General features: G+C 40.6%; 2 protein-coding genes across 2 annotated transcripts; both read left to right on the top strand.

The window, feature by feature from the left end:
* Positions 1 to 8,145: 8,145 nt before the first annotated feature.
* Positions 8,146 to 17,340, top strand: fam83ha (family with sequence similarity 83 member Ha). The gene is made up of 6 exons (XM_079169090.1): positions 8,146 to 8,355; positions 9,337 to 9,788; positions 9,905 to 10,069; positions 11,307 to 11,431; positions 11,593 to 15,430; positions 15,528 to 17,340. The coding sequence occupies exons 2-6, from the start codon at positions 9,345 to 9,347 to the stop codon at positions 15,537 to 15,539; spliced, it is 4,584 nt and encodes a 1,527-aa protein (XP_079025216.1). The 5' UTR covers positions 8,146 to 8,355; positions 9,337 to 9,344; the 3' UTR covers positions 15,540 to 17,340.
* A 1,252-nt stretch (positions 17,341 to 18,592) lies between these two features.
* On the top strand, positions 18,593 to 20,375 carry LOC306703422 (androgen-dependent TFPI-regulating protein; the record flags this gene model as incomplete). The annotated part of the gene is made up of 5 exons (XM_079169398.1): positions 18,593 to 18,745; positions 18,861 to 18,986; positions 19,075 to 19,176; positions 19,285 to 19,400; positions 20,208 to 20,375. The coding sequence occupies 5 exons, from the start codon at positions 18,593 to 18,595 to the stop codon at positions 20,371 to 20,373; spliced, it is 663 nt and encodes a 220-aa protein (XP_079025524.1). The 3' UTR covers positions 20,374 to 20,375.

The following is a 20,375-nucleotide window of genomic DNA, read 5'->3' as shown; positions in this document are numbered from 1 at the left end:
TCACAACTTGTACAAGAAACAGAGCATGGATTGGATCAGAGAGGGGGAAAAAAAGAAGAAGTCTCACTCTCCCTCAAAATGTCAGAGTCAGAGTACAGTGAAAGTCAGCGTGTCATTCGCTCAACTTTAGTAATAACTCGTCAAAAGACAGTGATATAATCACTTCCTCGCAAAAAAGCCAAAATCAAACAAGTTTAAAATGTTGTGTAATGCGTGGCTGTTGATAAAACAATGTTGTTTCAGCTTCCCTTTTCTCGTGATCAAGTGATTCATCTTCTCAATTATACACAATCTTTGACGACACTGCGCGGGGAGAGAGCCTGGGGGCGGGGCCTCGTCCTGCTAGTGGACGTGATTCGTTCAAAGTCTTCTTCTCTGGTAAAAATGATAGGAACGTTGTAGCTTCGAAATATACACAGCGCCTCCCAATGATGGATTAGTAATACTTTTCCTTTGAGACACATTTACAGTATCTTATCTTTCCACTTGACACACACCGTTTGCCCCCCCCCCCCAAAAAAAAGTACAATAGTCCAGTTCTACCCAATAATTTATAGGCAAACGCTGTTTTGCGTTAATTTTCACACTTTTGTCCAACTGGGAATTTTGGTATTGGCAGTGGTGGAAGACGTACTCAAAAACGTCCTAAAGTTGAACTATTAACTATTATAGTAAAACAATTAATACCGAACAGTAAGAGTCCTGTGAAGAGTGAAAGAGGCATTATCAGCACGATGTACTTAAATTATCGTCTCTTCAAGGTGGAGCTTTCAATTCAAATATGGTGCTGGATAGTTAAATGAATCATAATGTATCTAAAGAATCTAAATCTGCAACGTAACCAGTAACACGTATCATTTGTCAGGTAAATGTAGTACTACAATGTTTTACTCTGAAGAAGAAGAACACAGTAGTAGGTTAAGTAGTACTTTCAAGTGTTTTGTAAGTTATTTCTGGGTACAATGAGTTTGAATAGTAACATAATTCAATACTTTTCATATCTAAACTTCATAGTAATCTATAGCTGTTTGGGGCCCTTTTAGTTGGGGCCCCAGGCCCAGGTTGCCTATCTTGCCGAACGGTAACGTCTGATGTTTTTTCCCCGAGAACTAGACTGGAGGCCGTTTACACCAGTGTTTCGAGAAAGCTGCAAGCTGCCACACCACAGTCCAAGCATGTAGCCCATTCTGAACAGGCATGTTTTGCACTGGCAGTGTATAAAAATACCAACATATTATAACCCTGAGCTTGTAATATCTGTTGTAGAATAATAAACAAAAAAATTATTTATTTTATGTTATTTAACCACTTTTTGATCTACTACTGATGACACACTGATAAGTGTTGTGTCCCTGGCATGTCCAACTCTGGAAAGTACCGCTTTAAAGTGGTTACTTAGGCCATAATGTAAAGTAATGAGATAAAGTAAATTGTCCCCCTGGGGAAAGTATCTTTTGCTTGGTCTGCAAAAGGTCTACAAAGGTACAAAGGTTGCCTGCCAAAAGTTACAAAATAGTTGTGTGTGTGTGTATATAGTTAAAACTTGAGTCATTTTTGTCCAGGTATTATCAATGTTTTACTGTATCTTTCAATTGTGAACTATTGAGGAATTTAGGGTTAAATATGAACACAATGAAAGGTCTAAATTCCAGGTCTATTAATCTATACAGTAAGTACAACATTCTAACCAAATCGTTTGTAGGTAAAGCGGATTCACTCCCACCAAAAAATGTAACCCATAACAATAATCTCCATTGTTTATTATCTTAAGAATTGGGCAGAAACATGATATTAAGTTAATATGTCATCGGTTAAAGATATGTACATTAATACTAGGTGCATGGTATATTTTAGGTGTTTGTTGCAGCTCTGTATCCTCTGAGCGTCGTCCACATCAGCATGTGTACCTCTAAGGAGCTCATAAATATTGTAGACCCTGTCTCACTCCTACAAAGCCCCGCAGATTCCTCCATCTCAGCGAGGAAGTTCTTAACAGCCGTGCGAGGTTCAAAGGGCAGGTTTTGCACATTCCCTAACATGGCAGAACTGTTTTAAAAAGGTTGACATGAAAAACTCCAGATATGTTTAATTAAACAGTTAATTGTCTTTGCATTGCCTTCCTTACTCGCTGTAATCTTCAGTCTTCCAGTGTGCACATAGTTGGCCGGACCACATATGTGTCTGCATTCCTCACAGAGACACCTTTTTGCGCGAATCAACAGAACTGTGGTGGTGCAAAAATACAAATGTTCTCAGAGATATTTCATGAAGAGTTTTTTTTTTTTTGTGAAAACTAATCGAAGCTCTTCTTAGCCTCTCTGATTGTTACAGTAGCTGCCTAAATTATGTTGCAAGGCTAAATTTTAGCCTTAGGGCGGATGACCTCAACAGAATAAAATGCTGTGAGTAAGCTGTCCGGGGAGTGGCGCTGTTTGCATTTCATGACCAGGGAGATCTTCTCAATGCAGTCCAACCTGAACACACGAATACCTGTATGAAGAAAACAATTAAACAAAGGGCAGGTGCTGAAAAAAAATATCTTGGTTCAGGTTCTACCAGTCTTTATTCAAGAATAAAACAGAAAAGAATATATATAATATATTTATTATGTGTATTTGATAAAACCATTGGAATTGTATTTAATTTGATAGTCCCCCTTTATACATTGCAAGGTTTTGTAGGGACGGAGATTGTGAGGGTAAAAAGTGAAGGTGTTGTCATCATTATCTGTTTGTCTCTTTGAAAGCTGCTGCCACTTTTTCAGGCCCCCAACGGAGCAGAGAGGTGTTGGAGCCTTGTTACAAGACTCCACCAGACAAGTACATCTACAGCCAGAAGAAGATTAAATTCAGTCGTCGAGCAAGTTACAGTTTTATTTAAACTTTAGAAAGCTTATTTAAAAGTTTGAAATTTAGTGTGAGAAACAGACTAAGCTCACTCTCTCATGCAGTAACATCATACTTCTGACCTGTTATCCTTTGTGATCTCAATAATCCTACCCTATTTCAGGGCAGCACCTGAACAGGGGAAACTCAACTATAACATTGTCTGTTTCTGTAACCCATACCACATTTTATACAAACGTATAAGCATATACCAGGCAGCCATGACAACTAACTTGGCACGATTTAGTAGTTCAGCAGCTTTTTGTGCTGCTCTGTGAGTCGTTGCCAGCACAGCATTATTACCACAAACCAGCTAACCACAGGCGGATACAAACACAGGCCATAGAAGCAAAAAGCCCAACCTGAAAGTTCACCAGATCATGAACGTAAGTCAGTTAGGGACTGACAAACAAGTGGCAGAAATGTCATTCAAAAAAAAAATCCATGTCAATGGCTTTGTACATTTGTGATCTTCTCATTGTGCTCTGTGTCGCCTCTTTCTGCAGCTGAACCACAGGGTTCACTCACAGAGACAGGAGTGACATCACTATGATGTCAAGCACATTTGCCTACACAAACTATACGACCATTAATTCCAGATGTGTGCATCGTTCAGGTTCTCCTTTGAGTTGATCCACCTCTCCCTTTGGGCCGACGGAAAAACGTCAGCCATTGTGCTTGTCTTTGCATCTGAGATGTATCGGGGGGGGGGGGGGGGGGGGGGGTATGATGTCTATCCTGAGACATGTGTCCCTGACTCAATGCAGGACATTCCAGTATGTGCTGTAGCAGCAGGATGTGACACAGGATACAATACAATAGAACTGGAAAGAAATTAGGCAAGTAAAAAAAATGATTGGAGGAAGGCAACAAATGCAAAATGTAAATAACAGTTGCTGTTCCCTGTTCTACTTCTTTTCTATTGTTAGGCAGCCATTATGACATCACTGTAGGCAGCTATTATCCATCTGTGTAAATGTAGTCTTTGAAAGGATGAAACTGTAAACAATGTTTTTAACTACTAAGAGTCTGAGTGGGGTGTCAGAACTGTTTGCGTGTCTCACAAGTCAGTAAAGGCCTCGTTTTTCTTTTGCACCTACTCTCCTTGTAGCATTTCTCCGGCTCCTCTCACTGAAACTTGGATGGCAACTTTTTCAAAGTGCAGCAACTGCCACTCCTGTAGCGAACTGCCATACACAATGACAGGCACACAAAAGCACGCATGCTGCTGTGATTACAGGTGCACGCATGCATACAAAATCAGATGCAAATGTACACGTGCTGCTCAGCAGTATGCACATTGTGTGAAACGAGGTCAGCACCCAGTTGTCCCAACGCGGCCTCCAAATACAGCTTAAAACTGCAACTTTAGTTTCCACAGGACCTGGAACTATTCCACAACTCCATGCTGCTGTGTGTCTATACATTCCACACTGACAAGAGCCTGTTGTCACCACCGCTGTGGTTTTGTCTCACCTGTGTGTTTGTGTCTCCTGGCTCGACACCCCCACCATCCTTTGACAAAGCTGTGCGGAGTGATCACTGCCATCAGACCCGATGACGCGGGGTCTGTCAGTATTTCTTAGTGACATAAAACGTGGGAATACAATCATCTGTGGAATTTGCTATGGCCTCTCCAAGTGACAAATATAGAGGAGCCTGTTTTTCCTCGAAAAGATAAAGGAGGTTCCTCACACATTGATAACTAATCTAGAATCAAATTAGATGAGTTCTCCTCTACTTTTTAAAATCATGTCTAAGAATTTCATAATCTCAACCGAATCACTGGTAGATTGTGTATTTACGGACAGTGTGTCATGGCCCCGTCATCACCATCTACGAGTAATAGTCCAGTCGTGGTGTAGTGACCCTTTAATTCCACCTTCATCACTTCTGTAGGCAAGTATTATCTCACCTCTTTGCGAACTGCCAAGACTTCCTGTTCGCTCCATCAAATTATGGAAATTGTTTTGCAGCTGCTGCTCTTCCTTTTCCCTTTGTTTTCCCATTCCCTTCCTTCTCCTGTGACAATCTTCCTCCTCCTGCTCTGTCCCTATCAGAATGACAGAAGCCTTGAGACATAGTCGAAACAAAAGATGAACATGTACTTTCCTAGGTAAACAAAAAGAAAGCGGTGGTACTGCAGAATAAAAGTACTTTAACAGCAGCTGTTCAAGTGGTTATACTGACCAAAGATACAAACAATTATATGTTTACAATTTGCACATTGATAATCTGTAGATAGAGTCCGCTCTGCTGTGCTAAATGCTAACATCAACATGCTAATATGTTCACGAAGATTTTGTTATAATTCCTCCTGATGGGGACATGAATGTGGATACCAAATTGAATGGCGATCAATCCACTTGTTGAGACATTTCATTTCAAAACCATATTATTAATATTCAGTCCGAACCAATGACCAACCAACTGAAATGTCTTATTTCTACCCCTAGAGCCATTCAGGGCTAAAGAAAACGTTGTTTTCTTCTTCCTTTTTTGCCCACATTAAAAACAGACTTGCTGTCACCTGTTCAACCCCACCCTCCAATTAAAGATTAAAGTTGTGCATTTAGGGTTCACCATCAAAGCATTATGTGGTGAGCTCTCGCTTAGACATCACACAGTTATCCTTGTGTTTGCTCTCGTGCTGCAAATCAAACATTACCGTTCATTCACCTGAACAGTGTGTTATCTGCCACTGACCTCTTTACAGCAGATACATGGGAGTCTCATAGTTCTGTTTTGCTTTTCTACACATGGCCCACTGGATGGTCATTGAGGCCCAAGCCTCTCAGGTTGGCATCTGTCACATCTGCATTGGTGTCAAAGATGTCAACATTTACTCAGCAGGGTCGTAGCCTCTTTCTACAGTGCATGTGGCATAATGGAAGCTCAGCCTTCAGTTGGATAACATGTACTGTTTACACTGTAAACTGACGCCAGGTGTAGAAGACTTTGTCCAAAAGGCTTACACGTTATGAACTGTATCTCTTAATGCTTTTAGTAAACAAGTCTTATTCCGGAAGGCCTCCATGAGGACACGGTTATCAGTAGCTAAAAATCTAATCTACTCTGTTGTGTTTCTACCACAAAGGATACTGCGTCTTTATTCACCTTCAACAATAATCGGTTCACTTCAATGGAGATTGTGTTATCTCATAAATCAAAGCAGTTACACTTCGTGTGTTTGAGACATACATTCCTGGAGGTGTTTAATGAAGGGGGGAGGGATTCAGACAAAGTTCAGTCAATGGCCAAGTTCATGTTTTACAACCTGTCAGTTACAAAACCAAAAGGCAGGTCACCACATTTTTTTGTTTTTTTTAAGAGTGCAGCGGTATGTAGTGTTGCAACTATCTATCATTGAACATTCATTTCAAAGTTTCTATTCCAACTGCTCCTCTGTGTGTCTTGGGTGGTGCCCAAAGGAAACAATGAAGGGACTGTCTTCAAGTCTTCATTAGAGCAGCCACGTTGCATCACTTCCGCTACTTCAGTCATCAGATTTCATCCTGCCGAGGCTATTTTAAGTCCTAGAGTGAAGCAACCATGAAAGGAAAATCACTGTATTTGGTCTGTCTTTCTCTCCTTTCAGGGTTTACCAAAACATGCGCTACAATGTCCTATCCTGGAGATACTGACGGCCTTCCTCCAAATTCAAAGCACTGTCACTAAACCACAGGAGATTTACATCACAGCCTGTCTGGTGAGGTAATGTCATTTCAGTCTGTGGACAGTATTGCAAATAAGGGAAGGGGGATTGTTAATGAACCATGCAAAGCAACAAAAGAATGAATGTTGGCAGACTTGGATGCTTTGTCCTGGCCACCTTGTGCTGCTCCTCTCTTCTGTTTGTGCTACCAGACCGCACCTTCATCAAAGGATGGCAATGTAGTCTTTATAACAATCATCCTCACCCAGTACCTCCATTGTTTGTTGATTACCTCATCACATTAAATTGTTGAAGGTTAATACATTAGAAGGTTTTCTTTGTTACCCTCCAGACGTTTAAGCCTCACAGAGGCACCGCTAGTGGCTGTTACTCAGCCACTTCTGGGCATTTATTCTTTTTTCTTTTGGCCGATCTGATCAGTTTTTGGGTTAGCCATGGCTCCATGCAATGATAGGTTGGACAGGGTCCATGGGCCCTATGCTATCATCAGTTAATGAGTAATAAATAGTCCAAAATCCAGAGACTCATACAGTTAAAAGGTAACCTGTTTTTCACTGTTTCCAGTAACTCCAGTTATTGACATCTCCAGTGCATCTCCAGTGCAACAATAATAATGTCTATTATAGCCTAATGGTTCTATTCTAATTATCTATTGATATATTTCTTCCTTCACAAAATCTAATTATCATAAGGTGTAATTTCGTACTGCTTATAATTAGCTGCCACACTTTTTCAAAATACTATCCGATAAGTCAACATTTAATTAATTTGCTTTGGGGGACCCTACTGACAACCCAGATTTTTTTTTCCATATGCAAAGTTTAGTAATTAGCTTGTGGTGATTTGACTAAGCAAAATTATCTTTAGGAATATGCACCATGTAAGCAAGATATAAACTGAAATTATAAAGGCTTTAAAAAAAAAGGGACCTCAAGATTAGTCACCTTATTTTAGTTTATACTGTGTTTTAGTAGTACATATAACCTATAACCTGCTGGTAATCTAGTATTGGCTTTAATAATGATTTTTCATAACCTGGTAACCCAAGTTTGACTCATTGACAGATTGACAGATTGATCTAAAAAACATTAGGAAATGATTTATGAACCATTAATAAAGACATTAGCTACAGCTATTGCAAACTTTTACAGGGTGCCCCATTAGAAAGTGGTACCCTTCTGGTCACTTCTTATGACAGTGAAGCTCTATACTCATATCCGTCTAAACTTTAATTTCACTTGAAAGAATGAAACCATATTGACTTTTACACAATGTAGCTGGGTGACACATTTTGAGGGCGGCAACAAGCCAGACTGTCTGCATGTACAGTAATATAACAAGTTATGATAAATGCTATAAACGATGTGTAATAGGAGGTTTATGGAACGGCCAACCATTGCCTGATAGTAGTTACTCAGCTGGAGTTAAACAGATAAACAGGCGTGCAGAGTCCACAGATGGGCAGAGTTGAGCTGCTTCAGGACAAGCATGGACATAACAGAGCTGTGCAGGGAGCAGTCTGTGAGGAGCTGAAGTCGAGGCGGGGCGAAACTTTTGTCGACAGCAAGTCTTGCTCTCTGACTGCTGCCTCAAACATCTTTGCAAACATGCCTCAAGCGTGACAATAAACTGGTTGAGCTGGGTGACGGGGGGGGAAAAAAGTAATGAAACAGAAAAGTTTCGACACCTGGACGAGAAGCAGGTCGCAGTTGTGGAGGAAAACATGGCGAAGAAGAGCAGATGACGGGCTTAAAGTTTAACCGACGAGAAGCGTGACGAGTGAATAGCAGTCAGGTAAGTTCATCCCGTCGTGGCCTGTATTACACGGAGTTTACCACGTCAACGTCAACGTTTTGTTATCGCATATTGTTCTGCGGTGTTACCTGGCTTTGCTGGAGTTTCTCTGATCGGTCTCAGTGGGGGGGAAACGTTTGTAAATATATTCTGAATAGGACTTTCAACACTTAAGGTGACCAAAGAGCCGTTTAATGGGTCAAATGTATTATCTTAATGTCGTCATGTCTGTCGTGTTTTGCTTTGTTTGTTTGTTTGTTTATGTTTTGTTTTGTTGGAACTTCATTTATGTGACTTTACATGAACTTGCAAATGGAGACTTGGCCTTGGTGCGTTTGTCCAGAGGGAGGAGCCACACCCATAACCATAATCTATCCTGTGGTTAGATTCCTCCTGCCCTCATTCATTGTGCTGTCGCTAGTATGGTTTAAGAGCAGTGTGGTAAAACTAGCCATAGGGCTGGGTGGCATGGTTGGAATAAAAGTCATGATAAGATCCTTCACTTCCACATATGAAGTCGTCAAAATGCTGCACAATCCAATGAAACATTATTGTGCTCTACATCTGAGACTTCAACTTCAACATGTGAAACAAAAGCAGCAGTATTCAGTCACATGGAGTTTATAGTTATGTAAAATGACAACAGGATGTGATCATCTCGTAATATGATTGATCTGAAAGACGATAAACAATGATCTAAATTGATGGGCTGCAGTTGATGATTATTTTCTCATCAGGTGATTGTTTGGTAAAAGAAAATGATCAATAAACTGTCCCAAAAATAAAGGTGTTCAATTTACTATCAAAAAGGACAAACAAAATAATATTCACATTTGAGAAGCTGGAACCAGAGAAATCTGGAGGTTGTTGTTGTTGTTTTAGCTCTAAGTAAGTGATCATTCAGAACTATCTGGCTGGTGGAAGGGAAAATGATTCATACTATTCATCACATGACTACTTTTGCCATCGCCCTCTCTTTAGACTACAGAATGGCACATCGCTCTCAGTGTTCCTCTGCTGGGGATAACCCCCTGGACCCCAACTACCTCCCCCCTCACTATCGGGAAGAGTACCGCGTGGCTATTGACGCACTGATTGAGGAGGACTTGGATGGATACTATCAGTTTCTCCAAAAAGCAGATGTGGTGGACTTCCTGTCCTCACCTGAAATTCAGTTTTTTCAGAGCTCGGTTCAGGTCCCTCAGCAGAGCTACAAACCTGAACAACAGTTTCTGCAGCCTGGAGGCGATAACTCCTCAGACACTTACTGGCCGATGCACTCTGACCAGGACGCGCCGGGCTTGGACCTCGGCTGGCCTCAGCAGCACTCCTTCATTGGGCCAACAGAGGTCACAACTCTGGTCAACCCCCCTGAGCCTGAAATGCCGAGTATTAAGGAGCAGGCCCGACGCCTTATCAAGAATGCACAGCAGGTAGATCTTTCACTTTCTTGACAGAGGGAGACTTCATGCTAAACTAGTCAAGAAGTGTCCTTCTCCTGACAGTGCTATTTTAAATGTGGTCTTGTTTGTGGCTTTTGTCTCTTCAGGTGATTGCTATAGTGATGGACATGTTTACTGATGTTGACGTGTTTGCTGATATTCTCAATGCTGCCATGAGGAATGTTGCCGTCTACGTCATTATAGACAAGCAGAATGCACATCACTTCGTCAACATGGTGTCCAACTGCAGAGTCGATCTACAGAACATTCAAGTGAGTACATATTGTTAAAAATCGATTCAAATAATACAACAGAAAAGGCTGCTTACATTAACAGCTGGAAAACCTGCCGATGCAATCTTTTAGCATTTCTTTTAAATTCTTAAAGGTTAAGTCTGGTGATATACGACTAAAAACACCAATGAATTCATCCTACAAACAAGTACTGTCTGTGTATCTAAAGTTTGATATAGCTTATTCCTCTGTGCCATTGAGCTTGAAAAACGATTGACAAACGTAATTGAGGCACAATGTTTCACTGTGTATCATGTTCTCTTTTTATCCGATTAACGTAACCACGTAGGTTACTTTGAGTCACTGTCTTGCTGCTGTGAATACTCACTGGAGCACCAAATGTGTAATAGTCCACAACAAATGCACTCCTGATTGATTAACATTTGCTAAAAACTGCAGTACTAAGCTATATCCTGTCTTTATTTATGACCTACCTTTAAAGATTTACCTCTTCAGTAGGAATGTATGGGCTTGGGGCTGAGAGCCATAGACAGAATAGGGAAGTCACAAAGATTTCAGTCACGGGATTAGTTGGCAAAAGTATAGAATATCGCCAGATTTATCCTTTAACAGTCTCACTCTGTCCATATTAACCAAACTTGTGAAGAAAAGCAGAAGTACAGTTCGGTACAGTGCAGCTGTTGCTAGAGGCAACTCCATCAAACAAACAATGAAAACTTATCAGTCATTTTCATTCCAAACATTATATGGCTGGCTTGAATTCCTAACTGACTTGAGTGATCTATTATCGGAACTGCATATACTATTATTGGGAAGCTTTTTAGCAAACAACATTCCTCAAGATATTTAAAAACATCTTCATCTTGCTTTGTCCAGCAATGTGACTCTTAAATGCTATATATCAAGCTTCTATGCTGTCTGTGTTAGCTTTGTCCTTGTGTGTGGTTTTTCCTTGTTTTTTTCCTTCCTTTCCTCATTTACATGCTTTTTGGTTTTATCATATTGATGTTAATTAACATAATATGTAATTTCATTGATATAACGTTAAAGATAAGACATTTTCTTATTGATAGAAATCATAGTAACTGCATATAAAAGGGTATCTTTTCTATCTATTTCTATGCTCTGTTTTGGTAGGGTTTTTGCTCGAGCAATACCAACACTTAGCTTGGATTGCAATAAAAACATTGATTCCACCATATGTACTACTTCCGCTTAATTTTAATTTTTGGGTGATTTGATGCTTGTCTTGCAGCTTTTACGTGTGCGAACAGTGTCTGGCATCACGTACCAGTGTCGCTCAGGGAAATCCTTCAAAGGTCAGATGATGGATCGCTTCCTGTTGACAGACTGCAGGGCTGTGTTGAGTGGGAACTACAGGTGAACACATTTAATATTGCCATAGAAAGCCAAAAAATACCTCCACACTTTGTGAATTTATGAATATTCAGTTTGTATCTGTTTGCATGAAAAACAGACATACGTATGCCATGAATTAAGTGCTTCTATTCATTCTTACTTATTGTCATGTCTTTGTCCAGCTTCATGTGGTCTTTTGAGAAGCTCCACCGCTGTATGGCACACCTTTTCCTTGGACAGCTTGTGTCTACCTTTGATGAAGAGTTTCGGATTCTGTTTGCTCAGTCCGATCCGCTGATGATTGAAGATTTCACTCCAATGGAAGAGTTTAGCCTTTCAAAAAAGAGGCAATATCCAGGTGATAGAACACTGTATCGAGAGCCAAAGAAATTGCAGTCACTGGACACCGCTCATCCAGAGGAAAGGCCAAGACATTCCTATGATGAACGTGGGGACATAGATTGGAGAATGATGCCCCTTAAAAAGCATGAGTCCATGCACGGCCCTGCAGATCTGTACAGTAGATTTAAATCCCAGCAATCTCGCATGGATCCGTCTTTTGATCAGGGGCCCTCGAAGACGCCTATGATGGAAAAACGTCACAGTTATACTGAAGACGCTCATGGTAGATACACTTATCCGTTCTTGCAGCAGGGAAGGCCAGAGCCTGAGAACCAGGGAAGGCAGTCCCAGAGGGGGCAGCAGCCTGGACCAGGCCCAGGAAAAGAAGCAGATTACAGCGGCAATGACAAGTTCTGGAACCAAGACTTTTATTCAGCAGATCAGTCCTCTGAACCTGGTTTACCACAAGAAATGGAACCACTTGATAACTTTGACCCTGTGCGTAGCTATTTATCATCTACCAGAAATGCAGACTTTGACCAGGGCTCAGAGAAATTACTACCTGCGTCAAATTTACCGTTTGGCTCCTCTCAACCTAGAAGAATGAATTTAGGCCAGCCACATGACTGTCAAACATCTCCCGCGCCCTCAAATGTAACTGATCAAAAGCAGTTTTTCCAGGAGCCTGACGTTGACCGCAAGGATCCTATGGTGAAACGGGGGCTAAGAAACTGGAGGCTTAGCTCATATCTCAGTGCATATGATAATCCAGAAGATGAAGGCCTGCCATCGACACCAACTGATGCACCAGATGCTTTTGAAGAGCCCTCTAACCCCATACAGCAAACACCAGGCATACATGTATCAGTCCCTAAAATCCCTAATGTGAGGGAGTTTAAGGTTCCTGCAATACCCAGGGCAAGTCAAATGCCAAGTTATGCCAAAACCAGTGCACGAGAACCGCCAAAGAAATTGCCTGATGAACCTACTGCAGTATCAACAGAAACCAAAACAACACCGACACCTTCAGAATCATCATCCACAACCGAAGTGGAAAAGATAGAGGCGGCAGAACAAAAGGAACCTGCTGGTCTTCGAAGGGAGGAATCGTTCCGTAGGAAATACAATGCAGCTGCACCAAGGACCTCTAGGTTAAGATCCTCTCTGATATTCAGCTCACTGGAGCAGCATCATACTTCTCAAGATACCAAAACTGCTCTAGACCAACAGGATGATGAAAGTGACCACAATGAGGCAGAACAGACAAAACTACCTTATGTTTCTCAGGTTTTAGGACAATGGAGGTCTTCAGCAAGAGAACCTTTTGAATGGAGCAGTTACATGAAGTCAGCCACTTTTGATAACGCTGCCACAGACCCATCCAAACCAGATGATGGAAACAGTAAACATGATGATGAAGATTCACCAAAGGACAAAAAGTCAAAGGATCTTTCAGAGGTACAAGAATCACTAAAGACACCAACTGAAAAGCAAGCAACTTCTTCACCATGCATGCCCCAATCCAAGGGGTTTGAAGCCAAGTTGCCCAGCACTGTTCAGCCAGAACAGCCACCCACATCTTTGCTCACCACTCCCTTATATGTAGATATGAGTGATCCTGATGAGAGGTTCTTGTTTTTCAAAGAGTTGGCAGCAAAACGCAAAGCCGCTAAGGCTGCAGAAGCTGAAAAAAGCAAAGAGGAGGCTCTGATGAGACCACCAACTGCTGTTATAAAGGAGGAGCCTGTATTAAAAGACACCTCTGAAAAGATGACTGACACTTCAACACCTGAGGGTTTATTAGTTAAAAATGCTACTGCAGAGGACTCAGGGAAAACAGCATCGACAGAGCCATACAAGTCAGTTAGTCCATCTTTAGATGCCAGTGATAAAGCTAACAAGCAGAACAGTCTGGTCAAGACTGATCCCAATACCTCCCAAAGCTGTAAACAAGAACAAACCAGAGTTTCACCTCATACAGAGAAGATAGAGCTGAAGAACAGCCCATCAGCAGAAACTCTGCCTGTTTCTGCACAAACAGAAGCAACTGCTGCAAATCCTGCTGTAAAACAGAGTAACCCCAGTCCTCCACCTACACCACCACACATAGAAACCAACATCTCCTCTCCTCCTCTGCGACCTGAACAAGACACTGAATCAGAATTCAGCTCTTCTAACCCATCAGGCCAAAGCTGTTCCGCTAATAATATTGTGCCAGATTCTGGTTCACAGATCAATCCAAGTCCTTCACCAGAAGAGACCATATCCCCGAATGTTACCCCAGAAGTTTCAGGCTCAACACTAACTTCCAGCACATTGTCCCTAAATGCACAGGATTCTGTCAGCCCCTCACCACCAGAACCCTCCCAATCGACATCATCGGAGACCCTTGCATCAGCTGACTCTGCACATGTGGAATCTGATATTTCTCCTGACAAATGTGCTGCTGGTTTAGAGTCAAACACGTCCTCATCACAGTCCAGTGAAAAGACAGACTCCGAACAATCTTGTGGTCCTACACCTTCAAAAACAGACGTTCCTGAATCAGAAAACAGCTCTGCTCCAAATGGTGTTGGAGAGGAATCTCAGGATCTTGGATTATCAAAGAATGTGAAAGCTAGTAGCACACCTTCTAGCCTTAGCCCTTCCTTGCCTGAATCATGTTTACATAATGCAGCTGAGCTGGAAAGTAAATCCATATCTGCTCAAAATGAGACTATTACTTCTACCCCCTCCCCAGCAGACATTCCACCCAAGCACAGTGCAGCAAAAACAAGCTCTCCTGTCCTCCCAGACTTTAGTCCTAACGCTTCCCATTCAGAAAGACAAGCGACCCCTCCCTCCAAACTTAACCTGACAGGATCTGTCTCTCCCCCTCCTATTGAAACCGTATCGTGTTCGTCCCCTGAGACTGAAAAAGCATTGACTGCATTGCACAGCCCCTCAGATACTGAATGTCTTCCTAAGCATGTTGCAACAGACTCAACTGAAACTCCAATGCTTCCATCAACAGAAATGTCTAGCCCAACTGAGTCTACCTCAAAAGTCCCAACAGAGCCCGCTATGCCTAGCAAAACACCTGAATCTGTGACTTTTGAACCCCATCCTTCAAAGTCACCTGTATCTGCTGAAAATACTAATCTGGACAGACAGAGTGAACAAGAAGTGAACAAAGAGCCTGAAAAGCCTGACCCCGATGAGATAAAAACTGGTGATACAGAGGCCACAAATATGGTAAATGAAACTACTGCACAGGAGTCAGTCTGCAATGAGGAAACAACTGAAAAAGTAGGGCAAAATAACTGCTCCGAACCGCCAGAGATCACATCAGATGAAGTTGTTCCTGCATCACCACAGTCCAAGCAGCCAAAATCAAGTCAGTCTCGCTACCAATCATCAACAGCCAACGTGCTCTCAAGCAGCAACCTCAGAGATGATACAAAGCTGCTTTTGGAGCAAATTTCTGCTAATAGCCAGAGCCGGATCGAAGCTGCTAAAGAGTCTCCTGTGACCGATGACGAGAAAGAAGACGAAGCTGACAAAAATGCCAAAAGGGAGAAAGAAAGAGGGATCAGGTCACTTAACAGAGGGCAGTCTAAGACAAGTGAGGAGCGTGAGAAGCTGCTGGAGCGGATTCAGACCATGAGGAAGGACAGAAAAGTTTACAGCCGATTTGAGGTATGAATACATTAACACCATCTTTACTATTACCTATTTCAATTTTCTTTGTGTTTCCCTTGTTGTAACTCATTTTGTGTCTCCATTATTTCCACAGATGGCACCTTAATGGGGATCCGAAGAAAGTTGCAAAGCATAGTGTGTGTAGACAGAAGCAAAGTCAATTGAAGGCTGAAATGATGACCTGAAGACATTTTCTCACCAAAGACATTTAATAGAAATAGGATCTCTCCGCTTGTTCTCCGCGAACAAGACATATTGTGAGGAAGAAACGGGGGACCTGTATCGGTGGCACTGAACTTTAAAGTGTAAAACTACCGGTAATATAAATGAATTCAAGCCTGATGTCATGACCAACAAAGGGCTTCTTCCTGTGGGTGATTTAACAAGTTGCTACCAGTGTGAAAAGTATATGGACTGAGGCTACATGAGAGGGATCAAATATGGTATTACTGACTGCATGGGTCAAGTGCAATGTGTGCAACAGTTTGGGCCTGTGATGAGGTCTGACTTTGCCTTTTTTACTGCAATGACAGCCGTTACGTTAATATTAACTGTTTTTAAGACGACATGTGATGTAAAAATGTAATAGATCATCTAAAGTAGTCAGAGTTTATCAAACTGTAATATACTGCTGTTTATATTGTAGAATTTCACAACCATGTTAAACAAAGATGTTAACGTGTGTTTGTGAAGCCAGTGTATATATACATTTCTATGCATTCAGGACTGGTGGTGTTCTGGTGTAAATACATTGTAGCTTTTAGTCTTTGTAATCTGAATCAAACATGGAATTGAAAAAAATATGAACAAACCTGAACAGAACTGCAGCAAATTTGATGATTTGTGAAACAAACAAACATAAGGAAAGATGTTACTTTTCATGAGTTTAAAGCCAAAGCTACCTAATTGGCTAGATGCCAGAGGGGTAAGTGACTACGTAGTTATTTGCTTTTTTCAATGAAAACGTGTCATAGCTGTACACTGAAACAAGAAATGTTGAAACTGCAAATACTATACACTTGCCATTTGTAAATGAAATTTCTTTAAAAATGTGTTTTTCTGGCTTTTGTGTGCCTGACTTTTGCTAAAGAAAGTTCTCTCGATATATAGACATTTTTGTAAAGCAGACATTTTGACTTGTCATAATATGAAAAGTACAGGTGTTCAAGTGTACCAGTAAGCCATGACAGTGTGACCGTGAGGAAGCATGAACAAAACCAGGACCCTGAAGAAGCAGCTAAATGGAATACAGCCATCAGTCATTGTATTACTTACACTTCTGCTTTTCCTGCCGTGACATGTCAAAATGTCTTCTGTGGAAAAACACCCATTCTTTTTTTTTTTGTTTGTTCTTAAAAATCCATCTTCAATGTTATGTTCCGCATAAGACATTACTTCCTGGAAACATCAGTTTTGTGAGTAATCAGGTTTGAAACATCTGCCAAAATAAGACCGGAATGACATTTTAAATGTTTTTTGATTGACGAAGTGATTGAAAATCAGCTGTCCAATGTGGATTAATGAGCATGTATTTCTTTTCCGCTTAATGAAAACATGACTTACTTACCATTCCCAAGCCGACACAAGGCATCCCTTAACTGTGTCTCACCACGATGACCTTTCCTCTCGCGTCACTGAGAAATAGTGAACGTGTTTTGTGGAGATTGGATAGTTCAAATCGCTGTGGAAAGTCTGGTCAGAACTCTGGGTTTGCCTTTACAGAGAGCAGTTCACATTTTAAAGTGCATATAACTTGTAATAATGGGACGTGTGGTTTGTGAAAAGAAGCATAAACAATACAAAAATATATGTATACAGATAAAACATACAGCATGTTACCTATGATATACGCAATAGTTCTTTAATAAACATAACATATGCCTCTACAGCTTAGTGTCTATTTATCTTAATGTAATACACTGTTCGAACTTGCTGCATTCATAAACAAGAACATATAACAGAAAAAAAGAACTGTAAGCATATTACATTCTCTGCTTCGGTAGACATTTCTCCACTATATCTTTATTTAGCAAAACGTTGTTTGCTGCTTTATTAATGCTCTAAATGTTAAACACAGCGCCTTTAAACTATTTAGCTAATATGTCTTTGTGTCCTGGCTACTCGTTATGCTTTTAGCAAGCTGGTCTTCTTCTTTGTTGCTTCACAGGAATCAGGAGGAGCGCCCTCTGCTGGCCAGTGATTTGCACCTTAATCCACACAGCCCTGAAGCAACGGACACCCTTTTTAACAACCACCCTCAGGCCAAATTATCTGTCAGGACCATCATGCAAATCCCTGAACAATGTAATACTTGCCAGAACACAAAATCCAAAAAAACAAATGTAACAATTTGTCTTCTCTTGGATCTAAAAAAAAGCTAAATTGAGTCTATTTGTCATCTGTCAAATAACAGATATGGTATTTGTATCTCATGATCTGATTTATATTACAAGGAACTACATGTCATGGCTGTCATTTTTTTCAATTCCACAATTTGACAAATAAAAATGTGTGCCCCTCTACAAGGAGGTCACGGTCAACTTTTAAACATACCTGATGCTGGCGGACATTTAGTATGTTGCTCAATGACACTTGAGGATTCCAGGACATGTTATGACTGCTCAGAATCAACTCTGGGTCTGAAGTAAATGTTTCCCATTCTTTGACAAGCTTCACACCTTCTAGTCTAGTCTACTCTGTAAAGATCAATTCAAGTGTATTTGTCAAATGATCATGATTTACTTAACTTGAACTGAATTTCTTACTTAACTTGAACAGAATAGCTTACTTAACTTGAACAGAATAGCTTACTTAACTTGGACTGATTAGCTTACTTAACTTGGACTGATTAGCTTACTTAACGTGGCACGACTTCTCTTGCAAAACACTACCCTTTCACTGCAAATTAAATTCACAGTCCTCCAGTCACATGCTACATGGCGTTGGTTATGAAAGAAGGGCTCCTATGCTTCATAAGAAACAGTGGGCCTCTTGTCTCCGCTGCTTGAAAACCCCTTGATAAGCTTGTGCTGAATTACACTAATCATTTAAATAACCTCCACTGCCTTCACTGTACCTCAATTTGAGGGGGAGACTCAAGAAGAGTAGTTTTTGCCATTGCCTAATTTATTTTTGTTGGTTTGTTTGTTGTTCACTAGAATGACTTCAACCCTGAGGAGAGTGTACCACTTAGCAGCATTCAGCTGGTATGCATTTGTTGTGAAGACTCTCATTGCGAAGGAGGGAGAGGAGTTACCAACAGGAATCTTTGTTTATGGAGGACCTTGGAAGTACCTTACTTTTTTGAATTTGGTGAGTACATCACCCACATTACCTAATAATAATAGTATTAATAGTTTACAATAACGTATATTGCAGAAATGAAATTGGAAAATGGAAAACAATTATGTTGCTTGTAATATTTCAGTTACTACAAATGTCATTCTTTGGACTGGCAGCCCTGAATGATCTACAAGCTGTGAACAAATCAGAGAATACTCTGAACAGATGTAAAGACTTTCTCTTCTCGGTCTTTGCCTTCCCTGTGGGCATGGTAAGAAAAAATGTTTTAAAATCCTACATCTTTTTAATCATTGAATAAGAATTTTACGTTAACTCCATGTTGTATGTATTTCGTTTAGTTTGTTGTTCTACTTTTCTGGACGCTCTTTGCCTATGACAGAGAATTAGTCTACCCAGCTACAATTGACACCTTCTTTCCTCCCTGGATAAACCATGCTATGGTTTGTAAATCTGCATTTTCAACAAACATATGCCAAAAATGTAATAATCCTAATTCTCCGGTCATAAACCATCACTCATAATGAGTTATTCCCATCCTGTTTTCTCAGCACACATTTGTCCTTCCTGCTTTACTTGGAGAAGTGCTGGTGCAGCCTCACATCTACCCACAGACGAAATATGCACTGGCAGCATTAGGAGGTGTGGGCTCGGCATACTTATTTTGGTAAGTGTCGAGTCAGCATATGCAGCAGAATCATGACGAAACATTTCATTTTCATGTATATAATTGACATACAAATATCACAGCATTTTAAAAACAATGAAATCCTTCTTAATTTAATATTGCAATAAAAAGCACAATTAAGAGGTCACTCGAAGTCACTATAATGGATGCAGATTGATAGACATGCAGCACCTCTTTAAACTTTTAAAAAATAAGCCAGTATTATAACACTGAAAGATGTCTTAGACTAAAAAATAACTAATTGTAAAGCCTAAACAGGGGTAAAAGGAATTAAGAAACACTAACATAAAGAGGACTGGAGAATGATTTATAAATAAATACAATAAATAAATAAAATAAAGATATAAGTTCATAAATAGATTAAATCAATCTCTCACATAACCCAATGTGTCTGAAAGCACATAAGTGTTTAAATGTGTCTATGTTCTTACTATAACTAGTCCGGACTAGTTCAGTACAACAGTGTTTATTATTTCACAATACAAACAGCTTGAGGGATAAAAACTTCTTTTGAACCTTCAATAGTTGACTCACATACTGCAATGCTGCCTACAGATCCTTGTGTGTCTGATGGTACAAACCATACACATACCTGATGTTAAGGGGGAGATTCTTTGTGCTGTGTGTTTTGCTCTTACAATCTTACAATCTGTGTCCTCAGTGTCAATGGGTGGAAACTATGTGTCAGTGAATATTTTGCACAGTTCTTTGAGACAAGACAGTACAAGATGCTCAGACAGATACAGTGATACTGTTTATTTGTTTCCCTCTAAACATGTTCTGCAGGATTATATGGGTGTACTTGTCAGTTGGGATTTGGGTGTACCCCCTCCTGGCGTACTTCAGCACTGCTGGTCTGGTGGGCTTCTTCGTTTTTAACATGACGGTGGTGACATTGCTCTACGTGCTAGGAGACAAGCTCAACAGCCGTGTTTGGAGTAAGACGCATTGAAT

The sequence above is a fragment of the Pholis gunnellus genome (genome assembly GCF_910591455.1).
Source record: "Pholis gunnellus genome assembly, chromosome: 11".
NCBI lineage: Eukaryota > Metazoa > Chordata > Actinopteri > Perciformes > Pholidae > Pholis > Pholis gunnellus.
This window is presented reverse-complemented; position numbering and strand designations above follow the sequence as displayed.